The 23,520-nt window shown below is 41.5% G+C and overlaps 1 protein-coding gene across 1 annotated transcript; it reads left to right on the forward strand.

The window, feature by feature from the left end:
• The first annotated feature begins 281 nt into the window (after nt 1–281).
• On the forward strand, nt 282–21,109 carry LOC125713144 (transforming growth factor beta-1 proprotein-like). Its single transcript, XM_048984058.1, has 7 exons — nt 282–2,230; nt 7,164–7,433; nt 12,415–12,489; nt 12,794–12,947; nt 13,257–13,407; nt 17,931–18,041; nt 18,792–21,109. Exons 1-7 carry the CDS (start codon nt 1,903–1,905, stop codon nt 18,837–18,839), a joined length of 1,137 nt encoding a protein of 378 aa, XP_048840015.1. The 5' UTR covers nt 282–1,902; the 3' UTR covers nt 18,840–21,109.
• The last annotated feature ends 2,411 nt before the right edge of the window (nt 21,110–23,520 follow it).

Consider the following 23,520-nt stretch of genomic DNA (forward strand, 5'->3'; position numbering starts at 1 on the left):
GTCAGTCCTTTTGCAAGGTTTTTACTAGAGTTAAGTGTGTGAGCCACTCCGCAGCCCACTGAGTGCAGCAGCCTGAGAGCGAACAGCAGTGCCCCTTCAAACTGCAGATGTTTGGAAACTTTCTGAGCTTTGTTTCCTGGGCGGAGAGCTTTTCACTGCGTTAAGGAACGAGCGAGAAAAAGGGCGGTAAAGAAGGAGGGGATATGCTGCAGCGTGGGGGGGGGGAGGGGGGGTGTATGTTATACAGCAGAGAGCTCGCACAAATCATTTTGTCACTAGCAAGCTCTGACTAGTAGGGAGTGCTAAGAGGTCGCTGTTAAGGTACAGGAGTGCTGGCACTCTGGGACGACTGCGCTCCGACACTGAATGAAAGAGTGCAATAGTGAGAAGACTGCAAAGTCAGACCAGGCAGAGACTTGACAAGAGTCAAAACCATTCCGGCAGTTTCAGACCGCTTAATGTTTCGTGGACATCTCTTTTAAAAGATGGACTTGAAGGCATCTGGACTCCCTTTTGTTCTTTAAACATCACCTTAAGCTGGGTGCCTTTCTATTCTAGATCACCTGTGCTGTTTTCGTTTTCATTCCAGTTTTGTACGGCTCAAGGCATGTCAAAGACGACGGTTGTAAGTCTATCGAGGATTGTGGCTGTGATGATTTAAGAGTATTCGTCACTTTTCAGCTTAATGTTCTGCCTTTGAGAAGCAGTGCTCCAGAGGTCTGGGAATCCCACATGCTTATCTTGGAACCCTGTTCTTGGACAGTGCGTTAACATCATAAATCATTTTTGCAAATATAGGCACTATCTAGTATGGGATGTGTTTTGTAACGATAGTTCATCTTTCTTAGTTTTGTTTATCGTACATTTTAAACTGATTTTCCGTCCTGGGAGTGGTGTCTTTGTGTGCATATGGTCAAAAATCTCTACCATCTGATTATCTGATCATCTGATTATTTTAGGTTAAATATACTGTGATATTTACTGAGAGAGGACATGCAGATATCACCAAGTGTTGTTTAATTTTTTTTTTTATCTTTCCAATGAAAGTAAAAAGTTCCGGGTACAAGAGATTTTAAGATAAATGTAATAACATTTTTAAAACATAGATGTCCTGAAATGTAGATAAGGAACAACAAGATCTTGAGAGACGTATACTTTGCTGGGTAGGGGGTAATAGTCAATCCCAGCGGGGAGTGTGGTGAGTCATTCTGTCAGATTGCGCCTCTGTGAGATCCGTAATTTTGTAAATGGGCTTTCCTGGAAGGAGGCAGCAAGTGTGGTAAGTTTTGCAGGACTGAGCTGCACATTTTCTGCTCACTGGGGGGAAGATGACTGTGAGGCTGCTTTGAACTTTTTGGGGGGTTGTAGAGGGGGTAGTAGGCAGGAAAAAGCAGTGTGTCCTACCCCTTGTCCAGTCTGAAAAGTATGAGCACGCGGAGGATTTCAGAGGGATCTTGTTTCCTTTAACTTTGTTATGCGGCCCCACGCTGTACTCCAGAGACGCCCTCTGGAGAGCGCTGTGTGAGTCAAATCGGTGAGGCATCGTGCCAGTGAGACAGTGACTCAGTGACCAGCAAGGGATTCCGTGGCCGGTGATTAGCGAGCGAGCCGCTGGTCCGTGACCGGGCCCCGCTCCTCCAGACTTTGCGTGCAGTCCCGCAGTTTGCCGCCAGCAGAGGTCACGGTCAGCACCTCGTGGCTGGTAATAGAGGAAATAGCGGAGGTCAAAGAGCCGCCGGTACAAGCTGAGAGCTGCCACAGCTGCGGGGTGGGGGGAGGGGAGGGGGGGGGATTTATAAGTGCCAGTGTGTTTCTACGCTAAGATCAGCTGTCATTATCTCACCCTCCCGAGTGCGGAGCGTTCCTCAGTTCAGAGGGCACATTTGCCGTAGAACAGTCACCATGAAAGCCAGCTGCTGGATGCTAGCACTGCTGTGGTTGGTAGGCAGTGTGTACCAGAGCTACGCCATCTCCACCTGCAAGACCCTAGACATGAACCATGTGAGGAAGAAACGCATAGAGGCCATTCGGGGACAGATCCTCAGCAAGCTGCGGATGGCCAGGGAACCAGAGCAGCCTGAGGGGGAGCACCAGGCGATCCCCGACGATGTCATGTCCACCTACAACAGTACGGTGGCATACAGCGATGAGCTTGCTCACCAAACCCTGGAGTCACCCTCTGGGGACACAGAAGATGAGTACTTCGGCAAGGAGGTGCACATGTTCAACTGTGAGTAGAAGGAATTACGCATTTAGACATATCAAGCTTTCATACCTGCCTTTTCCAAGCTACCTCTCTTAATGTTTTTCAAGCCTGATTTTCCATGCTAACTGTGCCTTATATTATTGGGGCCCCAGAGATCTGTTACCTGAAATTCGACCTCAGTTTGACGTACCTCTTAGAAAACCTTTTCAGATTCTTGGTGAAAAATATTTCTGGTAAAATGACAAAGCACTTCTTAAATATTGCATTCATTTGCCCCCTTAATATGAAGGGTAGAGTGAACTAATCTGACTGATGAATGGTTTCCTGTTCCTAGTCTTTGAACATATTAGCAGCCAAAGTATTTAAACTATACTGAGTTTAATGGCCATTTTTGTGTTTTGTTGTACAGTACATTTGGTGTTACTTGAGGGGACACAGATACTCAGTTACTACTGAAGTACAAATCAAATACAGTCGCTACTTAAGCTGAAATATGTGTCACAATATATTAACGATGAATAAATATGAGATCAGTATTTAATTTGTGTTATTCATAACTTGTTCCTTCAGTAGTTCACTTAGATTTACATGATTAACAAATATAATAAATATAGTACTTGCTTAAGATAAAATATGTCTGACAATTCCTTGATTTGTGGTTAATTAATACATAAATAATAGCAAAATGCCACATTATTTGTTTCCCCTCAAGTAAAATGTTACTAACATTTAAAAAGGTCTAGTTTACTATTAAATGCTATATGTAATATTTAATAGCTTCTTAAACATCACAACTTTATGTATAATTTAATAATAAATGTTATGAATAATTAAATAATAATCGATGTTTAAACATTAATTAATCATGTGGAAAACACAGTTTAAGGAGGAAGGTTACATGGAGGCCTGTCAGCCCCCTGGGAAATCTCCTTTGTATCTTACTTACAATCGCATAAATGCAACTTTGTGAACGTCAGGAAGACAAAAATAGCCGCTGATTTCACTGGGGTTTTATAGGAAATCCCCATTGCTGCCTTTATTTATGGCAGTAAATCTCACAAGTGGTTGGATTATTATTATTTATAATAATAATAATGATAATGATTACGACTGTTTTAGGTTAACCTCTGTGTTAGCTTTAGAGGTGTGTATATTATATGGTGCACGGGTAAATTGTCGGTATCTAAGGTGTAGTTATTGAGTCATTGTTTCTGGTGCGGGTCTGCTCCAGTGCATTAATCCGCACTTCTCAGTATGCGCCTTTTATCTGCTCCAGTGCATTAATCCATATATCTCAGTATGCACCTTTTATCTGCTCCGCTGCTTGTGACGCTGCCCCTGTTATTTTGTCTATTTCATTAGGAAGAGCAGTGTTTAAGGTGTGTGGCACCGGGGGGGGCAGTAAATCAGAAGGCCAATGGTGTCCGGAGGTGTAAACACCATAACAGTGCTCACCCACCTTTCCCAGGTTCTCTCTCACACACACACACACACACACACACAAACAAACACAAGGGACTTTTTGACCAGATGGCCTGGGCTGCTTATCTGGATGGCAGAGTACTGTGCTGCTATGTGACTCACCTCTCTAACAAATATCATTAACATAAACAGTAAATGCCGGCTACTACCTCGAAAACTAACATCTTAATACCTGTCTGTGCCACCATTGATTTCCCGCTCTTTTATCGAAATTTAACAGCTCTAATTAAATTGCTGTGGTGGGAAACACGGAGGCCTTTGAAGTTCTGTGTTTTTCCTTGGTATTATGTACTTGACACTGAGTAGTATTGTATAGTAGAAATGTATAATGGATTGGACTCACTGTAAAAATCTTTCAGTGCTCAGTAGAAAAAGCATTGATCACAGAGCTAAGTTGCTTCAGCAGAATATATATATATAATATTTTAGTATTATGCTTAGAATCCCAGCTGCATAGCTGAGTGAAGTGCATGAATTGTGTTCTGTTTAATCCACTGAGGGTGATGGCGTCTGCCAACCATCAATGATGATGGTAATAATGTAAGAACTCATAAACGTAGATCCTGAGCATCCTGAGCGAAGCCTCTGAGAAGGGGATTTCTGAAACCAGACCAGCTCCTTCCTTCAGCCCTTCACTCGCAAACATTTCTTTTAAGAATTAAACCACAGAGCTTTTATGCTGATTTAGCAGTGGCAGAGTAAAATGTGGCCGACCGTCACAGACGCAGCCAAAGCCACTGAGGAGCCGCACTCAGATAAAATGCAAAAATGAAGCAGTTAAGGTCGTGTGTGTGTCTGCATAAACAGTCAGTCCTACAGTTCTTTTCCAACCACAGTTTAACAGTCCGTATACGCAAAATATTTAAGAGACTGAAGCATTCAATGATCTTTGTTGCTACATTGTTGGCACGACAGTTGTTAGCTTGTACATTTTTATTGCTTATAGCGTCGTTTTATGTTGAATTTCATAACAGATGGATCCTTGCCATGCTGCTTGTTTGTTTTTCAAGCAATGCCTCGTATGATCAAAGAACTTTCTATAAGTAAAATGCAAAACAGAATACAGTAAAGCAACGGATGGAAATGTTAAAGGAGGAATGACAAGGAGGGGTCTCATGGGGTGATGTTCGGAGGTGCTGGGGCAGATGGCGGCTGGTTGGTGTGGGAGGCAGGTATTAAAGCCTACAGGAATTCTGTTACTCCCTGCTGTAATTACAGAGGCGCTCGACTACCTGTCATAACAGCTGTCCTGATCTTACCTCCGCAGGGCCCTTCATTTAACTCACAAATCACCCATGCGCTAGGAAACAGGGAGCCACAGTGCTCTCCCAAATCCATGCGCCTCCGTGTTGTTTAACTTGCCGCCCTTACATTAATATGAAATGTATCGTTTCCTCATTTTCGGCACATTCATCACGGCCGTTCTTTACCTCGGCGTGCTCTGGTGTCGTGTTCCTCGGTGAATTTCATTAACGCATGCTTCCCAAGATCTTGTCCTGGCTTGCCGTCCAATGCGGCGTTATATACGTTTGTGTAACGTACACATGCATTACATAGAATTTAGTCACAGTGTGAAAGGGATACATGTGAGCAGTATGTCCAGGTTCAAATTCTTACCTTATAAACTGGCACAAAAGCACACAGGGAAAAAAATAAATGAACGGGTGTCACAATTTTGGGATCATGCTGTTAAACTTGGGTTGTACCCGGTGTTGGTTTACAAAACTGAATCTATTTAACATAAAAAAGAAACATTCAAATTATACGCCCTCCCATTTCAACTAAGTTTCCATTTGATCAGTAATTCTCTCCTTGTAATTTATTCCTGACAAAGTGAATAACTGTAAATAAACTGGGTCTCCCGTATGTAAGACAGGGATGTCAGGTTAAGTCTGAAAGCGAGTCAGTCTAAATGGCCTCGGCCAGGGGCGCTGTAAAGGGGGGGTAAACGATGACGATTCTCGGGGCCCATGACTGAGAGGGGGCCCAGAGAAGCCCCCAATAAATGTGTTGGGGGCCCTGTCAAGATTCTTTTCATGGGGCCCAAAATCCTTAGCAGCGCCCCTGGCCTCGGCACAATGGAGCATGATACGGATGACCTAGGAGCCTCATTTGATCCACCCCCCTGTCAGGATGGCACTGCTGCTAGTCCAGGGGTACTTTTGCTGTACACATGCAGACACAGAATCCAACACACTAGAACACGACCAGAGGAAGATCCAAATCCCGCAACAAATTCTGCATCTCCCAACCCCAGTGATTCACTTCCAGCCATGACCGTCAGCCAGTGACCACCGTTCTCTGGCTTCCTCTTAGCTCGCCATGTCGGACCCTCAGAACGTACCTTTCTTTTTTACCTTTTACTTTGTTCCCACCGTGCTCCGTTAATTAAACACTAGAGACGTAAAGTTTCTGAAACTGAGACCGAAACTGTGATACAAATGTTCGCGATCTAGTGTCACAGTTCTGGAAGGTGGTATCGCGATATCTACCCGCAACTCTAACCCGCTGGGTTCTCGATTACATTACTAATGTTACGAAACTCATTTTACATTTCACGATTAACACTGTAATACATATAAATCACAAAATTATTATTCTGTTTAAAGTTATGGCATGCTGTATATTTTGTAAACATACATTACACTTATTTATTGTCTTACAACTGTATGTGTCACGTGACTATTCTGGTCCAATCATGATTGAGCAATCACACTTGTGGTAAAATCTAGGCTAGTTTCATTAGCTGAAGGTAAATAATAACAATGAGATTGCAGAGTGCATTCAGGTCAGGTCATTTCTTTTACCCAGTACAGTATAAAATCTAAAAAAATATTTTTGTATACTTAGTTATTTTACGTGAAGTTATGTTAATCTAACATATTCTTTAGTGTTCTTCCATTTAATGTTCCACATTGTTGGTGATTAAAAAAATCCAGAATTTTTTCCTATTTTTCTTTTATTTCACCCTCTCCCCCAAATGTGAGGCTTGAACCAAACTATAAAACACCACTTTTTCAAATTAAGTATCTCACCTGTTGTTACCGAATAAGGTGGTTTATATAGCTTTTCATTCTCTTGTTTCAGTGTTCAAGCCATTATTTTCTTTTCTGAATTTTCCTAAAGTGTGGCCACGGGACGCATAATTTAAATATGAAAGAAAGTGGCCAAACGTTACGAATTTGCCTACTGTGTGTCGTGAGCAACACCAGCATGCTTGGCAGCTTCGTCTGCCAGCTGTGCGCCTGAGTTCATTGTGATGGATGCACCTGGAGGATAGATGTGTGTGTTTAGGTCGGCCTTATTATGATAGGTGCAGCTGGCGAATTGATGTGTGTGTTTATGTGCCGGTTGTTCTTTGGCCAGGTGTCGCTGGACTTTCCATTCAAGTCAACACACCCCCAAAAGCGCAAAGTTCACTATTCAGTCATGCGCAGTGACCCAGACGTCCGTACCTCCTTGGCTGTTCCCGCAGGTGTGAGCAGTACTAGGAATCAGACGATGTTCAACATGAGTGCCATCCGGACCAGCGTGGGCAGCCAGCAGCTGGTGTCCTTAGCCGAGCTTCGGATCCTCATCAAAAAGCCCACGATGAGGGCGGACAAGAAGCAGAGGCTGGAGCTGTACGCAGGCCTCGGAAGCGACGCGCACTACATCAACCACCACTTCATCTCAAACACCATGAACGACCGATGGATTTCCTTCGATGTCACGAAGACCCTGACATCATGGATGCTCAGGCCAGGTTAGTCACGGACAGCCTCCAGCTAAAGGCTCTGATCGCAACTTCTAATTTATAATATGGTAAAAATTACAAAAGAAAGAACTATTATATATACTGACTCCCTGAGTAATTATCAAACCCATGACATGGAACTGAGCTGTGTGCACGACCCCACATATTACCCTCTTAATTACTTGCACTTTCAATATAACAAAGATCGCAATTTGCGCAACGTACCCTTAACGTAGGTTAAACCTATTGCACTTACTGCACATTAGCATTCTTTACACCTTCCGGAGAATTTTGCCTTCTGTGGTAGAGATGTCATGAAGAATTACTTACTACTCATTTCTCACTTTGTTAATTCATTCCAATCAGTCCTTTGAGGCAATCAGTTTACTCTGATTAGTGACTACATCAAAACTATTCTTCTCTGATTACTGACCACCAAATCGCCATCTCTGCCCTCTAGTCACACCTGGGTAGCCTTCAGTGTCTGATGTGTCCCACTCAGGATATCCGCTTTCAGCAAGGCTGAAAAAACAATCCTGTCTTGATACAGCGACGACTCTTCTTGCTTGAGACAAACATGTCTCAATATAAAGGGCTGTGCTTCAGTCATTCCTGGACAATGTGATTAGCTACCCGTTGAAGGTCTTTAACGTGGTTTTATAATTCCTATACAGACTCTGTTGTAGCACTGACCTGGTAGCCATCACTGTCTATATCCTGTGCCTGTTCATTAGTCTTATTACCCACGAATAAGAAACTGCTAGTGCTAGGAAACGGAGTGTAAAGGAGTGCAAGCTGCAGACAATTAGGACACAATGTCTTCTAGTGTTGGGAGCATAAGCCATTTTTTACGCTTTTGTTGCTTTTTCCCGGAACCTCGAATCGGATCAATTTGTGGTTTTTCCGCTTTCCGTGGAGGGACCATTCGCGTACGGCAGTAGCTTTGACCTGTAAAAGCAGGTTTGGCCTGTAATAATTCCCACAGTGGGGATGCCTTTTCATTCTACATCACACCTGAAATTTCCACTAGCCTGCGGTTTGAAGATCCGAAAAATGTGCACGATATTGTGGCTTCGCAGACCAAAATCGTGTATGCTGACGAAAAGGCAGGGGGAGGGGCTTTCACCGACCATAATGCAGTTATATGTATCTATTCCCCTAGGTTAAAAGAAACAACTTCATATGAAATTGCAACAAGATCTCACAGCATGAGGATTACGTAAACGTGGGGCCGTCAGTATGACAGCTGTCACAAAAAAAAAAACAATGAGTTAGGACAGTGTGGTAAGAAAAAGAGAATGTTATTTGAGGCTGATTGTAGACTGTAATTACAGACTGTAATTCACACTTTGTAGCCTCAGGAGATTTGCATAACGTGCCCTTAAGGTTTACCTAACTGTATTCCTGTGTTCTCCTCACAAGAATCATTTACCATGGTTATATTTTTCTTAACGATAATTTATTCAGAAGATCCTGTGCAAGACACATTAGAATTTGATTACCAGTGTTTGAAATTACATTTTGTGTAGTCAATTTATGTTCCCCCAGTTATTTAGGAATATTCTTTAAACTCTGACGATTATTTAATTCAGGGTGAAAATCAATTTGATTAGCTTTTTCTTTCTACCATTTGCAGTAGCTATTGATTGTCTCTCGCAACACTGGTCATAATTCTGTTGTAAATATGGTCATTACCATCAAAATATTGTACTGGATCTATATTAATGCTCACATGTACATTTTACAGACTTCGAATAAGCGGACATAGGCAACCCTTTACCTAAGGGGGCACAAATAATGTAGTTAATGTTTTTTACTTTCTTGGCATTAACTGTTAATACTGTTACTTAATCTATTAATTAACCAATAACTAAGTATTAGTTACATGCTGATCCCATGTTCATCAGTAATCATTCTAATCAATCATGATAGTTCGTGTATTTCATGCAGGAACTATATTTGTACATGATTCGTACTTGAGTAGTAACTGTGAAACTAAGTTATTTGTGGCCTCTCAAGTAAAGTGTTACCCAGATCTCTTTCTGTAATCATGCCCTTCATGACCGTAACATTATGCTTTGGTATGGTAACTAACACCCCCTCTTTAAGATCTATTCCTTCGGACTCACAGTCTTAATGATGAAATTGAAATGGGGGAGAAGTTACCACAGGAAGAGGGAGACAGTTCTCTCCTTGATAAGGTTATGTTTTCCATCTGTCTCTTTTTCTTCTTTCATCTGGAGCTTCCAGAGCACAGGGACTGAATGAATCTTTCTGCTGCTTTTCTTTAAAAAACCTGCTGACAAAACCAATTTTAACTTTGAAAATTTATTATGAGATACTACGAGTTTGAAAAAATATATAAATTTACTGACAGGAAGAACACATGGCAGAGGTATCGGGACACCAGCCTGTTCAGCATCTCTCTCTGAATCAAAGGATATTAATATGAAGCCGACTAACCCTCAGTGGCTATAATAGCCTGTGCTCTTCTGGGACGGCTTTCCATTAGAAGCTGGTGGGATTTACTGCCATTCAGGTTAGGTATTGATGCTGGGTGATCAGGTCCCTCTCTGTGAGCTTGTGTGGCCCCCCCACCTCGCAGCTGAACTTGCTCCTAGATGTTTCCATGTCACAATCACTTCAGTCGCTGTTGATCAGGGCAGCTCTAGCAGGACAGAAATGTGGAGATCCGATTTGCTGGAAAGGTGTCCAGTGGCATCCAATGACGGTCCTCGGCTGACTAACCTCTTCAGTATGATCACCCAATCTGCTGCCACTGTCTGATGCTGCAGATTGTATGGCTGCGTGCTTAATTATACACCTGTATGTCAGCAATGGCTGTGGTTTATGGGGCCAGTTCCTGTAATTACTATGGGTGTCCTAATACTTTTACCTATATAAAGTGCATGTGTATGTATCATTTATGGTTAAGACAAATCTGATCCTTTTAAGGGAGGTTCAGTACTTCTTCAAGGCACTGTGTCAGTCTAACCTCTTATCCAAATCTTGACCATATGGAGTCCATACAGCTGGGATACACTCAGGACAGGATGCCGTCACAGGCCACAAGACTGGGCTACACCAGGGACACACATGCACACACATTTTCACATAATATTCAGCCATTTTCTTCATTCAGCCAATGTGGTTAAATCAGTTTCTTTTTAATTTGTGGGGCCATTTTTCAGATCCGAACAATATATAAAAATCTGTGAATGTAACCAAAAAACTAAAAATGCCAAAAGTATTTTCTTTGGTTACTTATGGTTAAGGTTAGGGCTGGGTGGGGGTTAAGGTTGTCATTGTTGGCGATAGCGTCTTTAACATAGAAATGAATGGATAGTCCCCACAAAGATTTGGATAAAAATGTGTGTGTGTGTGTGTGTGTGTGTGAGTCTCTGCATGTAGGGTCATCTCATCCAAACTGTAAACTACCACGTGTGTAAGGAAAATACATGTATGGTCATAAATCTTAAACTTTTTTTTTTAATGACTGTTTATGTGTAACTACACTAGGCAGCAGATTGCAGTCTGCGTTATCTCACAGTCATATAGCAGACAGCTCCTTTCCAGCTATTAACTATGAGAATGCTGCTCAGCATGCAGGCTGTAAGTCTCATGACTGCTCTCACAGTGAGGGTCACACTTCCTGGACATCGTCCGTATGATATCCAGCTATCACTATGTGAGATCAGTGGCAGTTCCGGCATACTTGGTGCTCAGGGGAAAATCTGAGCCAACAGCAGACGATTAAAAGTTGTTGGCCAGTGGGTGGTGGTGAGGGTGGGGGGTTCACATATAATAATGACATTTTATTCATCCCTGTGGGGAAGTTCTCTTTTCGCCTACCCCGTCTTGCTCTCCATAACATACAGACACACATGTAGTTGAGAGCAAGCGTGACAGTAAAGGGCAGCTACTCTAGACAAAGCTTATTTGTCAAGGGTTAATGCCAAGAAAGTAAAAAATATTTAGGGTGCAGTTTTCAATAAGGTAAACTGAGTGAGGGAATAAACTTTCAGGTTTTGTAAACAACAGAACTCAGTACTCCAAGGGATGACAATATTGTCTGTGAAGACAGAGACCTGGAAATAGATACTCACAGATGGGGGACACTGTGACCCCACACCTCACACAAATCACTGAACACAAAAACACAAATATGCACAGTGAAATCCGGAAAGCTTTTTGTGTTCTTCATTGAGAATTTTGGAGAAAATGAGCCATCATTTCAGAAAATGTACCTAAACAATTTTTTAAAATAATGACCGGATTTTCTGTACAGAGGTTTAATCAATTTACATATTTCATCATTTTATAAAAGAGACATGTGCACGGAACAAACATGACCCATTTTGTAAGCAGTGCGGCATGTAAGGCTATAAGGCAAACAGTAGCACCAAGTTCAGCTGAACTCCCTGTTGGTGACCTTTGACCTTTGACATTTTACCTATGTGAGCAACCTGACATTCGTACATTATTACTTTATCCATTTATCGTCATCCAGCTTCTTCTGGTGATAATAATGGTGTTTTTACTGTTACTGTCCTTTGCTAAATTGATATTTCCTGATTAATCTATGCATTCTATTTTTCATAATCTTGTTTGCACCATATATTATTTTTTGCACTTTGTATTGAGGTTTGTATGAGTTACCATACCATGAGTTTTTATTTCTGCACTTTATGTTCCTTTGCAGCTGCGTCCCTGCAAATTGAATCGCACAGTTTAGTATTGTATCCCTTTTGTACAGCTCAGAGTTTTATGATGCAGCTTAAAATCTGCATCCTAACAAAATGTACGGCTATAATCTCCACATTGCGTAGCTTCCCAGCAAGAGTTAACTTTGGAAGGATAATTTGACAGTAACCATGAAAAATCCTCAGTTCCAGAGGGGTGTCATAATTTGTATTTCACTCCATTGAAGCTGATTCTCCCCCTTTGATGATAACTGTAGTGAAATCTTTTGTTTTCCTCTGTCGTGCAGAACAGGAACAGGGATTCCAGTTGCAGCTGTACGGTGCCTGCGAGGGAAACACAGAGTTTCATTTTAAAATCTCAGGTACTACATCTCCAGTTATTCACTCACACATTAAGCAAAGACAAATTAGTGAGGAGCTGTCTATAGCCCAGGGGCACTGCTAGAGATTTTGGGCCCCATGAAAGCACATCCTATTGGGCCCACAACCCAGACTAATCCAATTATGGTCCAAATCATCCCAACACCCCTCTTTATGGTGCCCGTTACTTCAGACCTCAGCTTTGAGAAAATTGGGGGACCCCTTTTATGGTGATACTGATGTGGCCAGACAAGTCTTATGGTTTTGTGTTCGTCTTCTAATGAATGTCCATTTGTTTGTGAGTAGGGATGGGAATGGAAGACTACAGAGGAGACAGCGGAGATCTTGCTAAATTTATGCAGAAGCCCCACCTCCTCATTATGTCACTTCCTGCTGACCGACAAAGCCACATAAACACTCGGAAGAAGCGGGACGTTGACACAGATGAATTCTGCACAGAGTGAGTTTCTTGTGTTTCGCTTCCTCAGGCTCACGGTCGATTCTTCTCCTCCCATCCAGTGTTACATTTTTGCTTTATCATTCAGACTGCATTCCCCCCGTTAATTAAAACACTGTCCGTCTTCTTCAGCTCTTATGCTATGAGAGTGATGAATTTAGCATATGCGTGGCATTTAGCATTAGTATGTCAAAGGTTTTGTGCAATTGTTAAACAGGTTTTACTTTCCATTCTAGTCTGTCCTCATAAATAGGTGTGTATAGGTATTTTAGAGCCATTGTCACATTATATCTATGTGCATGTGTGTGGCAGGAAAAAAGAGAACTGCTGTGTGCGGAGACTGTACATTGACTTCCGGAAAGATCTCGGATGGAAATGGATCCACGAGCCAAGTGGTTACTATGCAAATTACTGCATGGGCACATGCACATACTTTTGGAATACGGAAAACAAGTATTCTCAGGTAACAATACTACACACTTCTGCATATCCAGTACACATTAACTGCATATACGTCATTTTAATTCCTAGCAATAAATGTCCAGATTAAGGTCTGAATGTATTTTAGTGAAGTGTTTGAATCTGATGGACTTGCAAGACTTTAGTGAAAAGCTCTAGTGGTGCATTGTGGGAGTTTCAGGCGTAGTCGCAATGCTGGGTTATTACCACACGTTAATCATTCCAGTGATGTTCCCAGCTGCATTTTTAAGTTTGACATGAGCCAATTCTAATTCAGAACTAGGAACAATGAATTTAACACATTAAACGCACTGCTTTTATACATACCTTTTCCGTCAGTTGTTTTGGTTCCAAAACCACGGAACATAGAAAGTGAAAGAGCACTCTCCTAAATCTTGTGGAGGAATAAAAAGAGATAGAGAGCTCTGCCTATAGATCTGAGAAAGCAGTTTTGTTTGCAATTAAGGACTGAGGTTAGAAGGAAGCTGTCCAATTGTAGTTTTGTATATTGACATGAGGCTGGGGTGTGAGCTGGATGGGGCATCAGGACATCAGAGGGCGCATGCACAATCAGCCCGTTTCCGGGTCAGAACCATGGCCTTAATACTGGAGGTGCTGATCCTTGTCCCAACCACCTCACACTCAGCTGCAAACCGTCCCAGTGCACGCTGCAGGTCACAGCCCCATGAGGCCAACAGGACCACATCATCAGCAAATAACAAAGACGTAATCGTGACATCACCGAACATCATCGGACCCTCTCCACCCCTTGGCTATGCCTGGAAATTCTGTCTATAAAAGTCATGAACAGAATCAGTGACACAGGGCAGCACTGACGGAGTCCAACACCCACTGGGAACCAGTCTGATTTACTGCTGGCGATGGGAACCAAACCCTCGCTCTGTATGTACAGGGCCCTGATGGCCAGTAACAACGGACCCCATACTCCTGATGCACCTCCTACAAAACCCCCCAAGAGACAAGATCGAACGCCTTTTCCAAGTCCACTGAACACATGTAGACTGCCTGAGCAAACTCCCCTGAACCCTGCAGCGTCCTTGGAAGGGTAAAGAGCTGGTCTAGTGTTCCATGTCACATCCAGAAACGTATATAAATAACTGTTTGCAGATTTTATAATACAACTAGATGTTGAGGTGTTTAAAAGAGAGGGAACATTCAACTCAAGGCCCAGCTTAGGGTTAGAATGTGCCATCTCTAAAATGACTGGTATTGCAATATCTGGGGGAAACAGGTCTCACAAGTTTAAGATGGAGTGACGTATGGTGCCATTCAGCATTGCCTGGTACCTCTTTAGTAAAGCCCAATAACAAATTTCATGGAATCAGCAGCCACAGAAGAACACTGCAGAATAAGCTGCAAACATTGATTTTAATTAGCAGAGAGCAGCATGATCAATATAACAATGAACGGCCGTCAGTATTGAACTCCTTGGGTAAGATTAGAAAGATGGTAGTGCAGTGCTGCTTAAAATGCATCTTTTGCAGTTTTGGTTTTAAAAAGCTGTTTGAATTGCTTGTCTCAGCATCTGCATGGTGGGAGTGCACTAGCAATCTTCCAGGCATTAAGATACAGTAAGATAAGATACGATAAGATAAGATAAGATACAACAAGATACGATAAGATAAGATAAGATAAGATACGACAAGATACGATAAGATAAGATAAGACAAGACAAGACAAGATACGATAAGATAAGATAAGGTAAGATAAGATGATCTTTATTGTCATTGTCACTTCACGACGAAATTGAGAAAGTGCAGGCGACTCAGTGTGAGGCATGAGTAATAAAAGAATATATTAAAAAATATACAAATTGCACTGATTATACAAATTGAATTTACTATACATATTGCACTGAATATATAAATTGCACTTATGAATATAAAAATTAACAGTTCTGTTTAGAGTTTAAGGCCATGATAAAAACAGTTCTTTTGGTGGTTTGCCGTGAGTTTCATTTTTATGTCTCACCAGGGATGAGTTATACCATCTCTTGTTGCTGATGTTTCTTGATACAAAAATTTGAATGGTGGCACCAAAAAAAAAACAGAACAAAAATATTCAGCTTCCCAGACTTTAATGCATCGTCTAATTGCCAACATCAAATCTCTCTGATCATATACTGTACATTATACAATCCACTGACAGAAAACAGCTTTGAGAATTTGTACATTTCCTTTCGTCTTTAACACGATGTGGCAGTGCATGTAGAGACGAGAGGCTTTCATAAACGCATCTGTTTCCAGGATTTTGATCTAATTTATTTCTACCCTGTAGAAATATTAACCAGATTTTCTGTTTCTGACAATATTTCTGCAGGGATTCCTGCCATCTAAAGATTTCCCTCTTAGCAGGGCTTTTGTTGCATTCCTGCTTTGAATGAACTCAAATGAGTTGCATGAAAACCAGAAGTCTACCCTACTTTTAACTCGTTAATGAATATTATCTTGGTAACGTGCTCAGCCAGCCATCAGCTCCTTCTTAACTTTCATGTACAGCTTGGTAGATTCTTGATCTGTACCCATATCTGGAAGGCAGTGAGTTCAAATCCCATGACTAACCTCACATGCTCCAGAGATGCCTGCTGACTGTGCTTTCTGTCCATCATTTGTATGTCCCTTTGGACAAAAGTCTCTGATAATAAAATGAATGTAACGTTAGCCAGTACTGCGTCAGTGTGAGCCTGGGAGCTATCACAGGCTCCACACAGAATTACAAAAAGTGGAAATTTTGTAGGTGCCAGTTCAACTAACAATAAGCTTTTGGACTGCAAGAGGAAACTCAGTGAAGCGCCATGTGAATAGGGAGAGAACAAGCCACGCCCACACACACAGCTAAGGCGGGATTTGAACCCTGGAGTTATCAGGCAACAGTGCTACCCAGATGTAAAATATTCCAGAACAAATTCAGCCTCTGGTATGACGGAAACTCCTGCCAAATGACACATGCAAATTGTGCAATGAAATGCTTATTCATTTTGTAAGTTTTTCTTAGTAATAGTTATAGTTTACTTTGTCATCCCAAAGGCTGATGAACAATTACTGCCAAGACTATGACCAACTCAGCACTAACATCATAATCATGACTGAATATTTATTTCTCTTCATCAGTTTTCTTTTAAAACTGGCTCACAATGAGTTTATTAATCAAAGACATTTGTTTTTCCAGCTGTCACCCGTAATTACAAACTCTGATATGATGTAACAGTTAAACAAATCAAGAAACAAAACAAACATTTCAAACATAAAGCATTTAAAGTAATGTGAAATACGTCTATTGTCATCAGACTCTAAAACTTTCCTGCAGGACTCAGTGTAAGACATAGTAAGAATGTCTGCATTTGTGTCATTAATCCAAGAGAAGATCATTTCCATCTTGGAAATTATGCTACATGCATTTTTATGTAGCAATTTAAATTCCTGGAGAATATCGAGGACATATGAGGACATGAAAAACTCTCTGCTTCCATCTGAAAGCAAAGGACCGGACTTGATTTTAATAATAAGATTGCTGTGTATAATGTACTGTGATATATTAAAAAGCTGGTCCTTTCGGTTTGGTGGTGAACAACTATTTGTTTAAGAATTGAAAGTTAAGATGGGAAACGCAGAGCCTCCTCTATATGGGCAGCAGCGTGTGGCTCTGTGGGCTAAGCCTGTAATCAGAAGGTCGCAGGTTCAAACCCAGCCTCAGACTGCGGGTCCTTGAGCAAGGCCCTTAACCCCCAGCTCCCTGGGCGCCGCTACAGGTGGCAGCCCTTTGCAGACAACTTCCTCTATGAAAAAAAAAAAGAGGAAGTTGTGGGAGGCATAAAGACAATTTCCCTATGGAGATCAATAAGGTATCGATTAGTATTATTATTATTATAACTCTCAGAAATCATAAAACACAATTTTGCTGCTACTTAAATGTGGTGCCTCTCAGCCGAGGCAGTGGTGCATGGAGGGGCGATTTTGAAGCGTTATCACATACTGTAGCAGCTGCCTGCTGGCTCCTTTGTTTTGCTGAATCTCACAGCTGTAGATTTCTGGGACTTCCAGCCTTTTGTTTAAGTGATATTTCGTAGGATTCCCCTGTTTCAGCTCCACCCCACTGCATCGCCCACAGTCTGTGGACACTCTGTTTTCTGTTTAAACACACAGTAACAAAGAGGAAAGAGTAAACAGTCGTTGGAGGTAAACTGTTCTCAGTCATCCTCCCTCTGTCTCACGCTTTCCGTTGTCTGCTTTCTCTCAGTCCTTTTGCAGATATGGGTTTTGTCATAATTATTATATTAACGGCGATAACAGTTGAAGACTGAGCTCTAGCCCATTGATGTTGACACTATTCATTCTTTATGATGGGAACTATTTATCTTTCAGTGAGACAAAATTCACCTTTTAACGAACACATTAATGAAGACATTCAGCTTTCAAGAAAACTACATAATGGAATAATTGACGGTAACAATTAAAATTGCCTAAATATGTTAAATATGACCACTGACTTTGTCTGTCTTTCTTACAGATACAAAGTTTATACAGACATCATAACCCAGGCGCCTCTGCCCAGCCCTGCTGTGTACCAAATATTCTAGAACCTTTACCCATCATTTATTACGTCGGAAGACAGTACAGGGTCTGTATCCAGTACTATCACTGTCATAGTGTATCATTTTGCCTGCAAAATAACAATCAGTGTGTCAGTAATGGACTACGAGTGCAGAGGCCTTTAAAATCATCCAATTTTTCCTTTACTCTGAACATCAGATAAGCTCATAAAATGCATGTAATGACTCCCACATGAAGAGGAATTTTTAAGTGTTACGTGAGACATTAGGTGAAAAACTATGTGTAATCACACAACCTGTGAACGTTAAATTTATGAGCTACAGTTTTTTGGTAAAAAGACTCGCTGTCTCATATTCCTCTTTTGATCTCAGGGAACTTAACTTACAATTTACGTAATTGAAGAGTGACATATTTTTCTGACTATCCATTTGGTAATTTCAGCAGTGGTTTATCTAGTGAAGGCAGTAAAACTCTGTTAATAAAATAGCAATATTGTGTAACAGCAAAATAATTACATTATAACAAAAGGAAATTCTCTTCCTAAATTTGCTAGAAACTGGACTCAATAATATGTATTTGGAAGCTCATATAAACTCCGGATGGGTTTTAAAACATGTAATGCTATAAATTTAATCTAAGTGTGTTACACTGTTACATTTTCCCATACTGAAGTAAAACACTAACTCCTATTTCCTGATACAAATACTTCCTATTAGAGGTTGTTCCTAATTGTCATAGCAGCATTACTGGAAATGTATCATGGAATATACAGATATACACTGTTCAAGATTGACACATTCATTTTTTCCCATCCCAGGTGGAGCAGCTATCCAATATGATAGTGAAGACATGCAAATGTAGCTAAAAATGTCCTCCAGCTCCCACTTCATCAGCTGCTGCACTATATGGGCAAAAGTACTGCGACACCCATAGTAATTACAGGAACTGGCACCATAAGCCACAGCCATTGCTGACATACATATGTATAATTAAGCACACAGCCATGCAATTTCCAGCATCAAACAAAGGCAGCAGATTGGGTGATCATACAGAAGAGGTTAATCAGCTGAGGACCGTCATTGGACGCCACTGGACACCTTTCCAGCAAATCGGATCTCCACATTTCTGTCCTGCTAGAGCTGCCCTGGTCAACAGCGACTGAAGTGATTGTGACATGGAAACATCTAGGAGCAAGTTCAGCTGCGAGGTGGGGGGGCCACACAAGCTCACAGAGAGGGACCTGATCACCCAACATCAATACCCAACCTGAATGGCAGCAAATCCCACCAGAAAATATTCCAGCCTCTAATGGAAAGCCGTCCCAGAAGAGCACAGGCTATTATAGCCACTGAGGGTTAGTCGGCTTCATATTAATACCCTTCGATTCAGAGAGAGATGCTGGACAGGCTGGTGTCCACATACTTTTGGCCATTTAGTGTATCTTCCTCACATATGGATGTTGACATTTGGGGAAAAGGATCATAAAAGACAAAAAACAGTGAGAGACTGAGCGAACAGAAGGAGCCTTAAAGGAAACTATGATTTTCCTCAAACACAAACAAACAACATTTTCAGGATCTCATAGTGACCCTTAATTTTTAAATATTATACACTTTCATAATGTTTGTGGTTTTTGTTGATTTTTATTAATTTATTTTTAGTAGATTTGACTGTGTTGTATGTTGTATTGTGTTTTTGGGGCAATTATTTTACAACAAAGCCTTTTCGGAGGGAATATCTACTATACAAAAGTAGTAAATGAGGTTGAGGAAATTACATTGCTGGAATTGTATGCATTTTCCAATGCTGAATTTGTTAACGCATCAGGTCAAAGATACACTGGGCAAGGCCAATCAGGACACTGCTTGACTGAATAACACTGGACGGGATTGGGCTAAAATTCAGTGACGTTTCCACCTGTGCCTTTTTCGCAGTTGTACTTTCAACACTAGCTTCTTCACACAGCAATGTCAGTGTTTGTGTAAGTTGTGTCTTGACACAAAAGGTGAGGCGTAGGGGAAATATTGAGTGTATTCTGCCAAAGCAGAGGCTAATCTCTCATTATCAAAGATCTTCATTAAATCCAGCCCATATAGTCACTAGGACTGTCTAAACACAGCCAGTACATTTTAGATCCTCTTTCCACGTCCTACACCAAACCCAACCCTTGTATTGATTTGGCTGTATTTTAATACAGAGTGAATGATTGTTGTGTATTAATACGGCTGCTTAGATGTTTTCGTTATCTCCTGCAGTATTACTAACTGCTTTTCATTTTACTTACTACTTTACCTACATATACTGAAGCATTGAAACACCGTTGACAGGAACACAAGAGCAGAGATCCTTCTGAAACGTGAGCTGGCAGCCTTTTCATCGCAGATCCACGTGTTTTAGTGCCACATTACCTGCATAATAAGGGTCCATTCAAGACACCGCCGTGTGATATTAAAGCTACAGAATGTAAACCAGTCAACATCAATCCCTTGGTACCTTGTTGTCTAGGACATGCATTTTTGAACAGCACTGCTGGGCCACAGAGATCATGATACCCCCATACTGGTTATAGGTGGGGGGGCTGGTCACCCTTAACCCAACCACAACATTGTCTCTTCCTACTGGAGGGTAGCTGCTCCGGATTAGACCATGGAGGTTCAGCCTTAGCGCTAACGTGCAGCCCTCCCCACCAGTTAATGCTCACTAATCTCTCTGCTCACTCTTTTGCTTCTCTGTTCACCTCTTTTCTTAGTCTTCATATTTACAGTAGTAGGTTCATATGACAGTAGAACAGCTGATTGATTGCATTTTATTGATTTTTTTGGTATCTGTATTACTCTCTTTTTTTTAAAGAAATGTTGCATCGATGTCCATTTTATATCACACTCCTGTCATGAGTTACATACAGTGTAGCTCTGCAGAAGTACATTTTTTTGATCTTCTGTTTTAATGTAAACAAAAACTTTTATGTGCATGGCGGAACACTGTGTGCTCTTATATAGGCATTTCAGAACCAGCACGTGGAGCTACCATTGCATTGGCTACCAAATCTCATTCCTTTCCTGCTAAGTGAGAAGGTCTAACCGGTAAACAAACCTCAGCTAGCAGACAATATTTCAATAAAGCTTTTACTTCAAATTTGGTGTTCCCATTTCTTCTCTGTCCATTTTCTGTATCTGCTTGCCCCATTCATGATGACGTGGGGTCTGCAGCCTATCCCAAAAGCTATGGGTGTAAGGGGAGGGGATAATCCAGGGTGGGGGTCCCAACCCATCACAGGGCACACTCACACACCAGTCACTCACTCACACACCAGTCACTCACACACACACCAGTCACTCACACAGGCACACCTATGGATAATTTAGCATGTTTTTGGACTTTGGGGTGAAGTGAACTGGAGTACCAAGAGAAAGCTTCACAGAACACATGTACTGAGCCGTGAACCCTGCCCCCAGAGGTGTGCAGTAGTAATGCATATTCCTTATTTAGTACTTCTGTCCAAAGCAGCACACATTTTCTTGAGAAAGCGGGGTCAACCAGTCCCTGGATGCTAAGGGTCTTGCAAAAGAGCCAAGCAGTGAAATCACTCTGCTGACAATGGGATTTAAACAGATGACCTTCTGATCAACACAAGACAGCACATATTTCACCCAGTGAGCCACACACCTAGTTTTATGACTGTTATTCCTATTTGTAGAATTGAATGGCAATGCTCCCCCTAGTGTTTGGTTTGTTCAGAAAAGCACTTTTGGGGGGCGCACTGGTCGAGGGGCCTCCCATTATTCTGCTGGGGCACTATGGACAGGTATGGATTTTCTTTGCCGGGACTTTGTATTGCAATAGGTTCTTTATTTCACAAACACATCAATTCAAAGCTACTTACCTTCTGCTTTATTGTATAATTCACCAAAGTATATAGCTGAATTTACACACAAGGGAAATTCTCTGTAAGATTCTTATAAGTTTCTACGGCACAAGGGGTGGAATCTGACAGGAACAGGCTGTTCCCTTGTGCCACTACATGTTTCGTTCTTCGTAGGGCACAGCAGCAAACGAATAGGGAGATTAAAGGCAGTCTTCCCCGGCTACGTGGCGGACGCAAACAGGGCACGCCTCAACTCGTCTCGCACGTCTTATTAGCAACGGCACTTGTGTGGAAAATTAAACATGTTGTCACCTATGTGCACTCGAGAATTCACGACCCGCTGGATGTACGGTCGAGTAAACTCATCTCAAAGACGCAGACACACATGCTGAAACAAAGAACACACACAAACAAAGACATGCAAGCTACCAGAAAGACACATTCAGTGCCATTGCTATTGGCATAAGGCATGAAGTATAAGCAGCTATCGCTAAAAATTGCTAACCGTCATAGATGTCACGGCATAGCAGGACACCACACACATTACACTGTGGTATAAGGCGGTCTGGTAATTACACCAATTATATCAGTTGCCTCTCGATCATGAAAAACCTCGCAGATAGCAAATCCTCTCCTGGTTGTTGGCATTGCCCTGTGGTTCATTATGAGCAATCACTCCCTTAAACCTTCATAGGAATTTGGAGAAGAAACAATCATTGCATTCGCATGAAAACCAAATACCTCACAAAGCACTTAAGGTGTAAATTAGGCACTAACTGGAATTTATTCAAAAACGTGTCGGACTTTGTCCCTGAAAGAATGGAATTTTCTGCTGCTGCTTTTCGACTGTTTACGCACGTTATTTCCTTAACACAAAGACCACACTGTGCACTTCATTTTGTTGTCTGTTTTATAGCAATCATTTTTTTTGTCACTTGGCTCAAATGTGTTTTCATTGTGATTGGTCACTGCTGAGGATGATAACAGTCTGGAGTTTGGTTCAATTATAAAGGAAACCTGGACCTTATGTTTATGCTGCTGTACTTTGTTGAGTGGGATACTTTTTTTATAATAATAAACGTTTAGCTTTTAGTCTGCTTATTTTTCAGTATGAAATGAGCAGTGCGACGACAGGCTGAATTATTGTATACTTCCGCCATTCCCATTTTAGTGGGCGTCTTAGTTCAGCTGCTCTGTTTCATATACGAACACAATGTGCTGCTTGTTGTCCTTTGGCAAACGTACTGGGACCTTGTGAAACATGACGTGAAAAACATTGTTACAACAATAAGAGGCCGAAATGACTAATCATTGAGCAGCCTCTCTTGTAGGGCACTTTCCACATGTTTTATGTTTTATCTCTAATGAGAAAACAAAATGTGCCTCAGCTAAACGCCAAATAAATATTTAGGGGTGCTAAAATAGGAGCCTTGGTCTTACAATAAAACATTTAGTGCTCCGTCTTTGTATTTCACTCAGCACATGGTTTTCCTGGGGGCCATGTTTTTAGACTGGAGCAAAACAGTGCTGAATCTGTTAGGGACGCGCAGCACATAGCTGCATTTTTAAAACATTGCATTGCTCAAAGACGGGTAAGGGGACACCAAGCATTTTCATATGCGTTTGATCTGAAACATCTTTGGCAAGTAGCAAACGTGACCCTCCAAAGTAACAAGAATGC

This window comes from Brienomyrus brachyistius, chromosome 18, assembly GCF_023856365.1.
Source record: "Brienomyrus brachyistius isolate T26 chromosome 18, BBRACH_0.4, whole genome shotgun sequence".
NCBI classification, from domain to species: Eukaryota; Metazoa; Chordata; class Actinopteri; order Osteoglossiformes; family Mormyridae; genus Brienomyrus; species Brienomyrus brachyistius.

What these genes read in the sequence shown, in the direction of transcription:
- LOC125713144 (XM_048984058.1), top strand. Translation starts at nt 1,903, where the DNA reads ATGAAAGCCAGCTGCTGGATGCTAGCACTGCTGTGGTTGGTAGGCAGT. An exon ending in ATCATGGATGCTCAGGCCAG is followed by an intron (nt 7,434 to 12,414) that starts GTTAGTCACGGA and finishes TCTGTCGTGCAG; the next exon opens with AACAGGAACAGGGATTCCAG. An exon ending in ACAGATGAATTCTGCACAGA is followed by an intron (nt 12,948 to 13,256) that starts GTGAGTTTCTTG and finishes TGTGTGTGGCAG; the next exon opens with GAAAAAAGAGAACTGCTGTG.